This window comes from Neodiprion lecontei, chromosome 2, assembly GCF_021901455.1.
Source record: "Neodiprion lecontei isolate iyNeoLeco1 chromosome 2, iyNeoLeco1.1, whole genome shotgun sequence".
NCBI lineage: Eukaryota > Metazoa > Arthropoda > Insecta > Hymenoptera > Diprionidae > Neodiprion > Neodiprion lecontei.
The window spans coordinates 18,512,735-18,528,952 of record NC_060261.1 but is presented as its reverse complement, the minus strand read 5'-3'; the positions used below and the strand labels follow the sequence as shown (position 1 = coordinate 18,528,952).

The 16,218-nt window shown below is 37.4% G+C and overlaps 1 protein-coding gene across 2 annotated transcripts in view; it reads right to left on the bottom strand.

The window, feature by feature from the left end:
• Window positions 1-16,218, bottom strand: part of LOC107222872 (breast cancer anti-estrogen resistance protein 1) — a 131,861-nt gene that overhangs the window by 14,651 nt on the left and 100,992 nt on the right. For both annotated transcript variants that reach the window (XM_046730455.1, XM_015662397.2), the window contains 4 exons: window positions 14,899-15,217; window positions 12,510-12,880; window positions 4,645-4,937; window positions 2,462-2,827 (listed from right to left, as the gene is read on the bottom strand). In XM_046730455.1, the coding sequence (XP_046586411.1) occupies window positions 2,462-2,827; window positions 4,645-4,937; window positions 12,510-12,880; window positions 14,899-15,217 (1,349 nt within the window). The remainder of the gene's footprint in view (window positions 1-2,461; window positions 2,828-4,644; window positions 4,938-12,509; window positions 12,881-14,898; window positions 15,218-16,218) is intronic.

Genomic DNA, 16,218 nt, shown 5'->3' with positions numbered 1-16,218 from the left:
AACTCCGAAAATACTGACGCTGGAAATCATTAGATTAGAATTGGAAAAAAAAAAATCGAGGAATTCTCCCGAGGTATAGACGACATATTCACGAAGTTTTGTAGAATTTGGAAATATCGATATAACTTTTGTCCGAAAGGTGTGCGGTTCGATAGAGAAAGATTCATATGCCGAATACGAGCAAACAGCATGGTATACTATTATGTTTTTTTCAATTCAAATTCTGGGACTGAAAAATGCGATTCATGAGAATTAAAATGTTCGACACGTTTCGCATTTGTTTTCGTTTACTGAGTAATAATTATAGCATATACGACAGGTTGATGTTAGGTAATTAGGATTGGAGCCATATTGCATATAACTTCGCCGTTACCAAGTGTCGTGCGCATTGAGTAATAGGAAAAGCCAAAGCGCTTGCGACCACGGAGAAATTAACGTTTTGAAAGTTCTAAACGTTCAGAGAGTTTCGACTGTACTTGTAAAACTATTTACTGGGTTTTCATGAAAGGCTGTACCCGGGTAAGCATACCAAAAGTGCCCCCATTTTATTTAATTTAAATTTTAACACTTTTGGTATGCTTACCCCGCTATAGCCTTTGATTTTGGAAGGCTGGTGATCTTTCCAAACCTAAGACTGAATTTGTGAAATTTAAATGGTGAATTGATCACGGTGAATTAGTGATGGGTTGTCACTAAATGATCGCTTGATTTTTGGGACAATTCGCTGTCAAACATTTTTCGGAGTGTCGTTACCGAACCTGAGGGCTGAACAGAGAACATACAATTCCAAAATTAACCCTGGCGATTTTACAATGAACTTTCTATTTTTGCAAAGATCTCGTCAAGTACAAGAAAAAAATCAAGAGCTGTAAAACTGACGTCTTTGGCATTCTCGAGTTATAGACCTTCGGATATCAGAAAGTCAGTGATGTTGTTTTTTCGACGCTCAATTGCTTTTTAAATTGAGATTTACTAGAAAAGACCAAAGATACTCAGGAATAGGTCCTATACTCGACAGGTGTCTTTAAAATTTCAACCGCTATGTCGTATCTCCAAGGCTAGAACTGATAAAGTATATCTAGGATTAGGTCTCACTCTCGATGCACTAGACAAAAATTTTTTTTACTTTCAGGCTAACGATGATTTATGAACTGTTCTCATGTTTGTGGCCCTATACTACAACTAGTGCCATTACTACGAAGGGTTTCGGGTTTACGCCTATTGATACTTGCAATAGGTACTCGATGAGATCTTTCCAATGCCACGGAGCTTGTCGCGAAACGTACCGCGTACTAGGGCACCAGGCCACAAGGGTTCAGAAATTATCCTCTGGTTCTCGTTACCGTTGCTTGCTTCAAAGTTTTAATACCAGATTCATAAAACATGGCTTCCGAAAAATCTCTTGAAATAGCGTTATTTGATAAAATCACTCTGTTCTGATCCTCCGTATCCAAGGTTGAGATTACTCTTTTTTTCTCTGAATGTTTACGATCGAACTCGCTCGAAACTGAAATGTCACAATTACGGTCATATATCACGTCCAAAATCGGACCGATACAGCCATAATGAAACTGTTGTTATTTGAAAACTTTTTGAACAAGAAGAATCCAAAGGACGCCGCAGAATCCTTATGGAAATCGGGTTCCGGTTAAATTGGCCAGATTTTCTGTATATTATAGTACATATCCTCCCGATCAAAAGTTCTTATAAACCCATATACGAAGAATCGGAAGAATGGTGTCCAGATTTTTTGAGATATATGGATTTCGTGATTTCATGAATTATAAAGTTTGAAGGGGATTTGAAAGCAAACAAATCACTCAAAAACCTGTACTGTTGATTCTCAAAGATAGACGGGAAACTGTGATTGATTCCATCCATAAACTCGCTGGTTCACCGAAACGCTGTGCAATGTCAGATTTCGCGTGAAGAACTCGACGCTCCTACTCTTGCAATAATCGACTTATCCTGTTTTTCACGCGTGTGCCGAGCTCTGCAAATTGGCTGTGAAGTTGTTGAGTGATACATTTAATTTCAAGTTCCCCTTGAAGCTTTTTCATTCGTAAAAATCGCCTACTCCATAGATACCAAAAAATCGATACACCTCCTTTCCGAAGCCTATATCTCGGCAACTATTGATTCTTGGGACTTGTGCCCATAAGAACGTTTGATCGGGAGGATATGCACTATACATACTAAAAATCCAGCCAATTCAACCGGGAGCTCAGTTCCATAAGGATTCTGCGGGGTTATTTGCAGCACCAAGTAACAGGCACGTTGAACGTGTCATGCGAGAAGATGCCGCGGCTGGTTCCTACATTCATGATTGTTAGATATTGAATCCACTGTCATTGGAACATTAGACTGTTTAAAGTGAATACAAAGCCGTTTCGGTGTTCCTCGAGAGATTGTCAGATTAATCGGCGCTTCCTTAAGTAACTAATGTGCCGTTAATTCTCACTTTCGGAGGTTGATTCCGTTCGACCGTCTGCAAAAAGGCGTCGATAGCGTGGGTGAGGTGAGCACCGTGAGTTATGAGCTGAGCGGCATAAAAGGCCAGAAGTTGTTTATCGTTTGGATCCATCGGCGTGGGAGTAGCGGGAGGTGCCTGGACCGCGGCTGTGTCATTCTCCGTCACGAGGAGGTCATAGCTGCTCCTAAGTTCTTGCGGCAAAGCTGCCCTCAGTTCTTCTCGTTGCTTAGCGACCACCTCCCGCGACTCTAAATTCACGTAGTCGTAGTCCTCGCCCGTTCCTTCCTTGCTACTGTTGTTGTTACTCCCGCTCGACATCACCGAGCATCTTTTGAAGAGTAAAGTCGAATTGCCCTAATGTGGAATTTGAAATAAGTTTTGTCAGTGTTGTTGTTATTGTTATTGCATGCTAAAATTGTTTCAGTTTTATCAATTTTCATCGTAAAGACATCATTTGTGGATATGAATCGAGCACGGAACTTAGAGTGCTATGCAAAAATTTCGCACGACTCTGCATTTTCAAACATAATGGAATTTTCTTGTATGGGCTCGGCTGGGAAAATGTGGCGTCGAAACTTGTTAGAAAAAAATATCTGTGCTTTTCAACTTCTAATACGCACGTCTATGGCAGTTGAATTATGCTTTCGTGACCTGTTTTTCTTGAATATGCAAACACAATTGTATTTTTGGTCGTTTTTAACGATTTTTAGATAATGCAAACACATAAGTCTAGTTGCTCATAGCGGACATACTAATTTATTCTCGTAACCCCTTAAAAATATATTGTTGTATCTTTATTACCTATTGTTCAAGTTTTGCCATTATCCGAGCTATGGTGGGTTCATATTAGCTCAGATTAGCTTGGATCTATTGTATTTTAGATCGCAGTATATGATTCTTTGACTTGAACATGAAGTACCAAAATGTTGTAGACAGACTGTAAAAATTTGTCTTCTCTATTTTTTACGAGTGTACACTATTGGAATGTTTTAAGTATAGTGTGAAAAGTTTCAAAATACGCTTTTGGTGTAGCATTATTTACATTTTTCATTATATAAGTGTTTCAAACGTTGAATTTTTTGCTTTCTGACTTAAAATTTCCTAAATGTGATCGAAATAACGAAAACCATATTCGGGTACCTCAGAATTGCGAATATGTACAAGAACTACGCTTCTTTTGAGATAATAATTAATCGACAGATAATTAAAGGATCAATCGAATTGAAATAATTTGATTTGCAGAATTGTAGTCGATGGAAGAAAATTCAGTACAAAGGTATTCGTTAGATATTTCGGTTCGATTTTCACCGTGATATAAATATAGATTATGGCAGCTCAAACTCCAATCTGTACTTCTCTAAAAGTGCACAAATTTCACAAACAAATGCAGACTTGCACGATAATAAATGATTCCGAGATAACTTGTACGGATAAAAAGCCAAAATATTAAGCTAAACAAAAGAGTACTAACGATAAATCTATTGCGTCACTTTGTCTGTACACCCATAGAATGTATATCCATTAGGGTGGTTCGAACAAAAAGCTTCTCTCCGCCGTTACCCCCGTGAATGTTAGTATCTGATAGAAAAAAGATCCTCCCAAAAGATCAACTCTCTAGCTGAAGATTGACAGGTCGCGTTTTTATATTTTATTTCCCATTCATTTAACATGGGATTCACTTTTCGTTGAAAGTTAACATACTCGTAAACTATTTAATATTTTTCAAATTCATGCATAGGTTCTTGAAGCTGATTTTTCAAGCTTTTCAAACTTCTGTTACAAAGCATAGTTATCATCATTGGAACACACATTACAGTCATCTGAAAACTACCGATTTTCTCTTTCAGATGACTGTAATGTTCGTTCTAAATTGAATGATGATAACTACGCTTTGCTGTACATACTTCAAGGTATGCTTCAAGGATCTACGCACGGATGCAAAAAATATAAAATACTTCACGAGCATTTCAAGTCTCAACGAAAAGCGAAAAAGAAAGTGACCTGTTAGATCTGACAGCTAGAGAGCTTAGCTTTTTTCTATCAAACACTAACATCTGAGCGAGTAAGTGAGAACAAAAAAGCAAAATTTTTTCTTCCATCCACCCTAATATCCATCCTTTGTGCATCCAATTAGAAGAAATAGTTAAACAAGGTAACGTTAAGATTCTAACCTGAATGAAACTGGCGACTTGACGAACATCTTCGGTGAGGGCCCTGGCACATGCAACGAGTTGATCCAAGGGATCCGGCTGCGGATGAGGTAAGAGGGACGGGGGTGAGCCGTTCGTTGGGGTTGGTGTGTCATCGCCGCCTCTAGACAGCCTCGCAACATCCCATTTAATCGAGTCAAGCTCGGTCGCTGCGTCTTGAACGAGCCGGTCGGAGTCGCGAAGAGCTTTCACCAGCGGGCGAAGCTTCGTCGCCAAACCCTTGTCGGGCGCTTTTCCCGCATTGCCGAGGGTCCCTTGAAAGATAAATTGAAAACTTAATCCTTACTTTGAGATTCCCCGGAGGCGACTTACAGAGTATTGGTTATTGGAATCCGGAATTGCGCTCGTCGGGTGAAACGTACTAAAAATTGATCGCCCGACAACGTGTGATGGACTTATCGTGAATCAGGCTATGTTATTACTTTAGGTATAGTTTTATCCTTAGCATTAACTTTAGCATCTTTCAGGAGGAACGAAAAACGAAAAACAGTTTATGAGGGTAAATATAAATATAAAAAAAGATATAATTTTGAGACACGGGATAACATACTTCAATGTATAATATATTTTAATTCTCTTAGGTTTATGGATACCACGACACAAATGTGTTTCTCGTCATTTCAAACTAATTACGCATTAGAAGGATACTAAGTCGTTGAACATAATATATTTTAGGGCTGAATTACGATTTGGCGTAGAAAAATCTATAGAGACACCAGGTAGTAAGATTCTTGATAGTTGAAAGATGATTGTTTTCAAAGAACAATATGTTCACTGAAGTGCTTCGAAGTCGTATTCGTAAAGAAAAATTTACATCGTTGCCGCATGTCACTCTGAAGATTGAAACACAATATCTCTCGCTATTCGACTTTTACTTTGCAGTTTTGAAAATAAACCAAATAAACTAGACAAGAATACCTACTTACACTTATTAGCATGCTCAACGGACAGTTTGTCAGTGAGAGAACATTTTTTTTTTTCTTTACACTAATCTAATATTAGAGAACATGAAGGTTTCAATATGGCGAACCTACATCTGCGTTACATTTTTTTTTATTTTTTTTTGCTGTCACGTACATGTTACATAATATGATTTTTTTTTTTTTTATTGTTTAAAATTCAGAGTTGTAATTTGTGTTTGCATTCACACTACTTTAATTTATTTGAATAGTATCTGTACATACAAAATCAGTTTGAACCCATTGAAAGAGAATTTAAAGGAGAAATTGGAAAGGAGAAATTAGAAAGAGAAGAGATTCGCTTTGAAACTCCAATCGATGATATGAAAAGGAAGAAAACTACAAAATAGCTGGAATAATACCTACTATGTGGTAGCTAGGTTTTTTGACAATTTTACGGTTTAAACTTTTTAGGGTTTTAACTTTTTTTATAAGTACTGTTGCTATCATTATTATTTCATTATAATTTGTAAAAAAAATTTCGTTTTATTCAAAAAAAAAAAAATATGACGTGAAAAGTGTGCGTGGTATATGTTCGTTACTACTATATTTCGGTTCAAGAGCATAAAATATATTATAGTTGCACATAATATTAAGGAGAAAAAAAGTTTTTTTATTGCAGACCAAAATCTTGTGTCGCCTAATTTGATTCGTACTTACTGCACCAATTTCCATTAGGAACTGTAAAATATACGAACGCCTGTGTTTAGGCAATACGTAGTGTGATTAAACTTTAAAGCGCAAGTAGTTGCCTACGCGCAGGCGAACATTACTCAATTGGTTGCGATTTTATAAGAATTTAATTGATTGCAAGGCGTAATGTCTTAATTGAAAGTAATAACTCAGTCGAGTCAAAGAAATTTTATTCGTGTAACTGTTTATGGTAATGTTAAATAAATTTACAGACACCAATCGGTGTCATAAAAATCAGAATGCGTTCGTGTGATCATTAACATGTACATGTAGTTTTTCAACTAATATAATCGTGTGTAGTTTGGTATGTCATAACTGCATCAGTATTATACAAGTAGGAGAAATTAGTTTCAGAATTTACCGATTTTGATATGAATATAAACAATATTTTCATATAAATCATTAAAAGTTTTAAGTACGAGCAGAAATCAAAAACGCTTATAGCGAGCACTGGTTTCATTAAAAATGAATTCCAAATAACATTCGGATGTATCAAATAGCTCTTTGGACAGTTTATGATTTGACCATATTATTATTCTGACTTATTACTAGCTTGCCAGTTCATAATATAAAAAACAAGCGGGAAGTTATTACAGTACTTCCGAAAACGAAAGGTTGAGTGTGCATAATGAACGAATATCTCGTCACTGTTACCTACAATGTGCTACCAATTTTTATAATTCAAACGTTTTAGCGGCGATATTTTTTTATCTGCACAAGTGAAATGTATTTACGTACTAATATTAAAACGTTGAATATTTTCTAATCGAAATTTGAAATTTCACCTTCTCCGGTGACAATCCGTTAAATCATCTTTTCGGATTGTATTTCGAGATCGCATAACGTGCTTTTGATATGTCAATATTTATTCGTTCAATACTATGAAAAAATATTGCAAAAATGTTAAAAATGTCCAAAAAAAAGTAAGAGTTCAAATAAATAGAAGAGAGAATTCCACTATTTCTGCATAGCCATTGGCTTCTGTTTGGTGTTTGGCGCCGTTCGATTTGCTGCGACATATTGTACATACCTGCATGCGGAAAAGAAACAAGAATATTCAAATTCGCCACGTGTAGCCGACGTACAGTGCGTGTACAAATTATCGTAGAGGCAGTAGCGTAGCGTGAGTTTTAGCCACCCGGGGCGTAGAACAAATTCGCCGCCCCCTTATTTACGTATTTAAGTCCAATAGTTTCCAAAATTTACAGAAATGTCAGAGAACTTTTCGGCAAGAATAAATTTGTTATTGTGTATTGTACAGGGTACAAATAAAGGAGTCAAGTGTGTATGGTTCATAATATAATAAACACGGAGAATTACCGCAAAGCAACTGGTTCATACAGACGGTGTTGCGAGTTGCTAGAGCGAGCGAGATTACTGCAATCACTTGAGGAGTAACACCACTGTAAAAACAAAAAAAAGCGCTTTTTTGATAATATATATTTTTTTTTTTTTTTGTGTGAAGGAAAAGCAATAAGTTAATAATTTTTGAGAAAGTTATTAGGCATATATTTAAATATAATACAAAAAAAAAACTAATATCAACAAACATTCAAAAATGACGACACCAGAGCGAGACATGTCGAATTCTGTGACACGCAGTATAACTGGTGGAAATTGGAATCTGAAAAAAATTACTCAATCTACATATTAATAGCCATAGAAATACGTAGAGGATTATTAAAATACGTTTATTTTTTTTTTTTTAATTGTTTTATTTTCGACTCGAATTTGCCCCAGTTAAATCGTGTGCCGCAAATTTGGCGAGAATGGCTTCAGTGTCGCTATTTTTTGAATATTTGCTGATGATAACTTTTTGTATTATACTTAAATATATGTCTAATAACTTCCATAAATATTATTATCTTATTACCTTTTTCCATAAAAAAAAAAAAATAATAATGGTGTATTTTTTAGATTTTTACAGTGATGTTACCCAGGCAGAAGAGAGATATGAAATGTTTCAAATTTTTAGTTCAGATAACAACATATTATTATTTATTGTGAAATTTTTCCCCATCCCCTCCGCCCCTGCTTAGACGTTCGCAGCGGTTCACCGCCATTCGCTGCGTTGCGATGCGCGCACATGCATAAGAAAACGGGTCGAGAATACCAATTCGCAGCGATGTGGTGCGCGTTGACCTTAAAGAGTTACCTCTTGTGAAGATGTTGAGGTGATTGATCGAATAATTGACGCCACATGCTTAGGCTGGTGTAACAACACAGATAAGAAATGGTTCGTGCAATAATAAGCAAGGTTACAAGGTTTAGGCGATCGAATCGTACTAATGGACGCAAAACACAGAGATGAAAATAGCTAGTTTAAGTTGTGCATTAGACCTGTCCTTAATAAGGGTAAAATCGAATTTTAATGGTCTCACCCCCCAAATTGGTTCGAAATAATACTGGGCCTATTTAATATGAGGGTTTGGCTCGGATGAATCGTTTAAAGGACCAAACTGAGTCCGCGGGTATAGAAAATATATATTAGAAAGTTAATTGTAATAATAAACGAGGTAAGATAGGAAAAGTAATTGAAATCGGAAGAATAATCGTGGTGTTATAACGTAGCGTGAGTAGCTCTGTATTGGAAGAATCTGAAAAGTAAAGAAACAGTGTTAATTCGTTGTTGATTGAGGAGGTTTGTCCAGAAATGTAGGTAAAAGTTGGTTATTTTCAAAGGTGAGTAGACAACATATCCAGACTTGAAGGAAGTAGTACAGACAATGCGTTTCATGATTGTAAACGAACGAGTCGTTTAGATACAATAGCGCGAACTAGGCGCTTCGGACAAGATTGCACGAACTAGGTGTAATCAAGTTCAGTGCATGAATTAAATGCTCTCAAGAAGGTTGCACGAACTAGGTACCTTGAAATAGAGTGCACGAACTAAGTGCCTGAACGAAAAATGCACGAACTCGGCGCGGTAAAGTAAAAGAGGGTACTCATTGTCAACCTGTTATTTAACCAAGATATGGCGTCTTACGTTTACTCATAGCTGATGTCAACTCGGCGGTGGTCAGACTAGCAGTGAGCGTCCATTTAACCCCCACCCTTCCAGCCAAATCGATTATGCCATGAGTTTTAATTTTCTATTTTTTACGATCACTCCGATTTAATTATTTCGATATTTAGCTCTCCAAATGACGTTTTTCGACATTTTTAAAATGTTTTCCCAGCGGTTTCCCAAACACTAGAAAGGAAGATTAGGTGATCGAAATTTTTGAATTTCTATTTGTTCTTTCCAGTGAAGAATTTCCTTTTTATTTAAGACCAATCCCATTGAGTTCCTTGACCGCTCAAAAGTTTGGATTCACTAGTCGAAATTTCTTGCCGCACTAAAAGTTACATAGCGGAGTCAAAAATAGAGATAGCTACATTTTCCGAGCAGCGTTCGAAAGGGGGCAAATTCACCTTTATTTTGCTTTTTTAGAAAAATTTTTACGATTTTTTTTGGGCCCGGTACGAATTTTTGATTAAAACCTCGAAAGACCAATGCTTTTCTTATGGGAAAAAGTAAGGCTTTCTAGGGGTGGGTGAATATCGCGGGAAAATTTTTTTTTTAATTCCTAAATTTTTTTATAAAGTATTTCGAACCAGTTTGGGGGGTGAGACCATTAAAATTCGATTTTACCCTTATTAAGGACAGGTCTATTGTGCATTTTACGAAGGGGCGGTAACGAGTGGTAAAAATTATGCTGAAAATGGACACATGTTGTATATCTGTGCGTGGGTGTATCTTCAAAAATATGAATTCTTTTGTCCTACAATATCTCGAAAACGGGTAGAGTGATGAAGGTGAAGTTTGTTCTATTGGTCGATTTTATTCCTTAAATTAAAACTGCCGATGAGATTATGATTAAAATGGGTGAACTCAACTTGAGTTTTATTTGGATGGATGTTTTTTTTTTCTTTTCGTATGCTATGGGAATAGCAGAAATCGTTATTATACTGGTTTTTTGAGACACTGGATTCTTCTGTTTCTTTTTCTAGCCATCAGCTACGAAACCGGAGATTTTTTATCAATTTTCAAAGATATAACACGTCAATATAAATAGTGTAACATCCAGAATTTCAACGTCCAACTATACGGAGTTATTTCCGTGATACGCCTGACGGTGACCCCTAATTATACGCAAATCAGGGTACAAGTCCACTCTGAGCAGCTCCGCTACTCTTTTGTTGTCACACAGCTGATGTCACCTGATTGTGAGCGAAATTCGGAGCTGCTCAGAGTGTATATGTACCCTGATTTGCCTATAATTAGGGGTCCCTATGGGACGGATCGCGGAAGTAATCCGATATGAATGTAAAGAACTTTTACATGAAAATTGTTTCCCGAAAGTTTCCGTAAGTGCGGATTAAGCCTTTGACCTGAAGCAGCTCGCCCCCTTAATTAAGTGGAAGAGAATATAAAACGTCTCGTTCGCTCATGTCAACCAGCTTTTAGCAAGAGGGGCAGCAGGGTGTTAATAAATGCTAAATGCGTCAACTTTCGCGAGATTCGTTTTGTTGACGGACAGAAATAGGTATGTTTTTGTTATTTGTTTGGATTGAATGAAATAGAATCTTGAATTTTTTGTTTTATATGAATGTCAATATTCATTTGAGAATTATTCGCAACGATATTGAAATACCATTAATCTCTTGTCACGTGCGTGCCTTCCTTATTACTTTTTAGGTTATAATATATATATATGCGTAGACTGGGCGCTGAGTATGTGTGAAGAGAGAGTGGAGAAGTTGTGTGGACGCGAGTAATGCGTATGTGAGTGTTCAGGTCATGGTTCCGTCTTTTTTAACAATATGTTTGGAGTATAACAATACGTGTACCGAGAATTTTACTTGAAAGGACCTGCTCGTAGCGTGCGCAATTCAACTCGCTCAACTTTGATTGGCTGACGTTCGTGCCTGCAGCTTGACGCAAGCCTTAGCTGACAAGAAAAAAATCCCTAGTATCGACCGGTTGACAAGTGACAATCAACCATAACCTCTCGCGTATTAAGGGGGTACCCTGGTCGATTTCGAGGTTGACGTATACATCTCCAAGTATCGAAGTCCACGTATCTCAAACGCGAAAACAACCTTGACAGCCCCATTTTATACACAATTCTGAACAAAAACACTATTAAAAAATTTTCATTTTACGCCGAAATAAATAAATAAGAGGGATTCTACAAAATGGCAATGGTAAATACGTAGAAAACATGCCATTTCTTTAGTTGATATTTTCAGGTATATACGGCATCGTCGGAATCGACCAGGGTATCTCCTTAAGAATGGCCAAGTCACAGTACCGCCACGATACCTACGATGTTGATGATATTTTTACGAAATTGGCTACGTCGCGCTTATAAACTGAACGAGTTGTAATTGTCGAGCAGGTCCTTTTAAAAAGAACTCTCGGTATAGACAGAAGCTATATATGGCTAAAAAAAGGATACGGGTCAAGAAGGAACACTCAACATTAGTGTTTATAACTGGACATCGTACAGTTAACACGCGAACCCAATATAAAGAAACACAGTATTTCTAACCCACTTTACCTTTCTCGATTCGTATTAAAGTTTGTTTTATCAATTTATTACATACCTGAAGTTTTATTCATCATACAATTGACAGTTAATTAGAGCCATAATATCATTATGCAGATTCACTCACACATTACACTACGGCCTTAATACTTGTATCACTCGTACGATCAGTTTTATTGCGAACCTACATTTATATTCAATAAATGAGTTATTTGAAAATAAAACAAACATAATATCTCGCTTTTCAAACGAAAATCAGATGAATCGGGTTATTTGGGTTGATTGCTTACTTGGAGACAGATGGGTTGTTTCTGTTCGAATAAATGTCATGATAAAATGGACTTGAATTGAATCGGTATCTATTCATAGGATGAGAAATTGTGAATTTGTTTCTAAATACATAAGCGCTTCCGTTTCTTCGATTAACATGGAATATTGGTAGAATAGCATATCACAACGTTCGACTTTTATAAAATTCGAATCATTTTCCTCGTTTCAAAGCGAAGCAGCAAAAAATCAGCGAAATGTATATCTGTTCAACTTCACGGACTTACGTGAAAGGTTCTCTGCGGCTTAATGTACGAAGAGATGTTCACCAGGTATTGACAAGTGAAGCATATTGATACGTGAAAAATCTCACCTTCAGCAAATTCTGCCAAATCGTGTAGGGAGGTTCTTAGCCTGAGAGCGGCAAGCCTGAGGTCCATAACTGTGGTGTCTAGCTTTTGAGACGTTCTCCATCCGGGACTCACAAAGCCGAGAAGTCGAGCGATCGCGGAGCCAGCCTCTCCCTGGAGCCTTTGAAGACCTTCGAGAGCGGATTCGAGCTCCAGAGGAAGTTCTTTGCTCACAGGGACGTCGTAAATTTGTTGGGACTGCTGGAGCGACGGGGGTGGCGTCGGCGTGTGTGGCACAGGTGTGTTGTGCCTTGAGGGCTGATTCGACGCCGATGATTGCTGCGCGGGAAGACGTGGTCGTGGAACGTCGTAATCTGGGGCGGCGAGGCTTGATCTGCGAAACGAGAAGCTCTTATTTCATTTTTTCTTCTCTACGTGATCTACACTCAGAGAAATTTTTAGTTCCGGTTACCGCTCAATCCTCAACTATTTTCATTCTTTACCACAATCGAAAAATATAGTTCTAGGTACGAAATGAAAATTAGTTTTCTAGCTGTTACCAGAAAGCCTACTATCCGTTGCTATTCTTTCTCATTATGATCGCTGATACTATATTTTCTTGTAACTGTTGTGAAAATTTAATGCTTGTGCAACGATAAATTGATGTTAAAGCCTTAGTTAACTAAACGAATACAGCAAGCCCAACAAACTGATTTTGAGTTGCAATTACCAAAAAAAAGGATCGACAATAGCGCAAAATGGTTACGTGTACCTCGTTTTTCGTAAGTCCAACAATATTCAAACAGTTTTTTTTTTACGAAACCCGGTACTGAATTTTTCTAGTTACTATAACAAATGAAATTTTTCTCAATGTACACTTCAAGGGGGTAAAGACCTGCAAGGGCGTGGAAAACATGGCAATTTACTTATAGAAAACCTCATTGATGCACTGCGGTATTCACCACGTGTCATGAAGGACCCTTAGTTCGTAACATCAGGCTTTTCACTTCCTGGGAAGAATAAAAAGAAAGAAAAATGAAAAAATTCGAGTTCATTAAGGTTAGTGAGGTTTTCTATTATACAACAGACACCTTTTTCACGCACGGAGACACTAAAAGAACAGATTTTACTAAAAAGGGCAGGAAAAGCGGGATGCATCACTAGGGCCCGTCAAATAATGGATAGGAATTTTTTCTACAGCCTAAAACGGGGAATATTTTTCCTGATGTTTCTAAGTGAACAGAAAAAATAAATATAATTCGAACAAGTATAATCATGCACTCGTTTAAGAGTCCCACTTTGCCCGGGGGTCATCTATATTATAGATTTTACTATGAATGGTGATTCAATTTAATTGCCTGTTTAGTTTTTTTAAGTCTCAGTTTTGTCCAAGTAACAAAGTGCCGTGAACTGAAACTACGATTCACTCATTCGCTACAGAATTTTATTAAACACAAGAACGCTGAAAGTTCATCTTGATTATTTTTACAAAATACTAAACCGTTCCTCAATCACATATTTAATAGTAATTTTCGTTTTTTCAGTTTTCTTCATTACATCTTTATTGTGAATGGTTGTCTATATTTTTTAGACTGATAAGATTTGTCACCGACAATCAGCAACTGATAAGCGTGCCAATGTAAAATCACATCCGAGACGATGATTGCTCTCATTTCTGATTGTTCATCGTGTATATTTGGAAGACAATACATGATAGAGTTCCAAGTAGACAATCGAAGAGGAAGACCAAAGAAGGCTGTAAGTAACCATTTTTAATTTTCGTCTTCAATTCCCGTCCGGTTTTATCTTTATCAAGCATCGATCCAGTTTCTCAAGTGGTCCGATTTTTAAGCTTATATTGCGTACAGAATTCATACGCTAATGAATATCAAACAATCTACGTCGTGAGCTGACAATGAGCTACAGGCACCACAGATCTTATCGTATATGCACGATACAGGAGTTAACCGCCCGTGCAGCGTAAACGTCCTCTCGAAGCACATAACGAAATAGCGTAGAAATTTTCCCAAGCATCGTATTCATAAGCGTTAACTCCATGAGAGATAGATACTATTGTTATTATCATCCTCAGGATACTAATGTGTGATTAATAAATCACAAACAAGAGATTCTTATATTTACATAAGTGTATGATTTTTTTTTTTTTTTTTCGGGTCAACAATATTTTCTATCGGAAATCTTCCTCATTGTTATCGAAAAATGAATCACCTATGCTGCGTCTCTTTCAAGGACTTCCCAGCGATTTGGAACATTTAGCTGCTTCAATTTGTATTCGTTTCCAGCTCAGGAACCAATATACGGTTAAAAGAAATAAGAAAAATAAATTGAAAATACCATGGAGGAGTAAATTCTGATCCGTGACATATTGCGCTCAAATATCCGGTTTCTCACCTATTGGAGCCACTGAGAGATCCATCGTTGGTTAAGCTGGATGCTGAGCTGCTTGGAGTGAGAGGCTGCAGAGGTCTAGGAACGTCATAGCAATCCATCGGTGTCAACCCGGATCCAATGGACCCAGCGGAACCGGCGGAACAGTTCGAATTAGGGGTGTAAGACGTCGGCGGACGAGGGATGTCGTAGCAGGAAGGCGCGGGACTCGGACTGCTAGCTGGCGATGGAATAACGGGCACAGCCCTTGGCGGAACGTCGTAGCAATCGCTTACGTCACCACCACTATCCACCGAGCTCCTCGCCCCGGAAGGATATCGCCCTGGAAAGATATATTAGGTGAAATGGAGACGTGATGAAAATCCAGCAAGGCGAAATTCAACAGCTGCTGCCTTTGAGGCAATCAAATAATGTAATTATCAAGATATCACACTGTGATTTTGTCTAGACGGGGTAATGTTATTTAAAAAATTTTGAGACCCAGCGGAGAGCTGAGAATGTGTTAAGGATTTTTTCAGATTTTTCCGTAGTAAGCTGTACCTTATAAAAATTCTTAAACATTCGGATTACTGATTTCCGGTGGATTTTAAAGAGTGACCACCTTTTCCTTTATACGGTGTGAATATCTGGTTTTGGGTAATCCCTAGTAATTTTATCGAATTTTTTTTTTTACTGAAAGTGCACCATTGCTTAGGAAATCAAAAAACCGACATGTTTTACTATTTTATGAGCATCACCTCAAAATAATTTTTTCCACTTACAGAACTAACACAGAAATTCGAAGTGTGTAACCAGTTTGGGAGAACTTTTCCCATTGAACGTTAATTTCGAAGATTTCGACCATAAGAATCGGTAATATAATGTGTGTTTTGCAAGTACAACTTGTGTATTGTTAGTCACCATTAGCTACTTCCGTTATCAAGTTTTCACGCCATCTTACATCAATGACTAGTATATATCTCTAATTTTGATATGTAATTTCCCGAATAAATACCAAAACCTCACCCGCTTGGGCGGCAACGGTGTAAAGGTGTTCAAAAATCGCAATGAATAATTGGCTACGAGCAAAGAGAGGAATAAGTGATCCAGTGCTGCCCTTTTTACAAAATCTTTTGAAATCGCACGAAATCCTATAAATTCTTATAAAGGGCGCCTGCTGTATAAAATTGTGGCAATTGGATAGTTCTAATTTTGTAACCGGATGCGGTTGAGTTTTCAGAATTTTGATACATCGTTCTTCAGTATTCCGGGAAATGGGGAGTGCTGTACTTGATCCAAGTCAAAGATCAAAGTTTTCTTCCAAGCATGACATTTTTCGCGGGG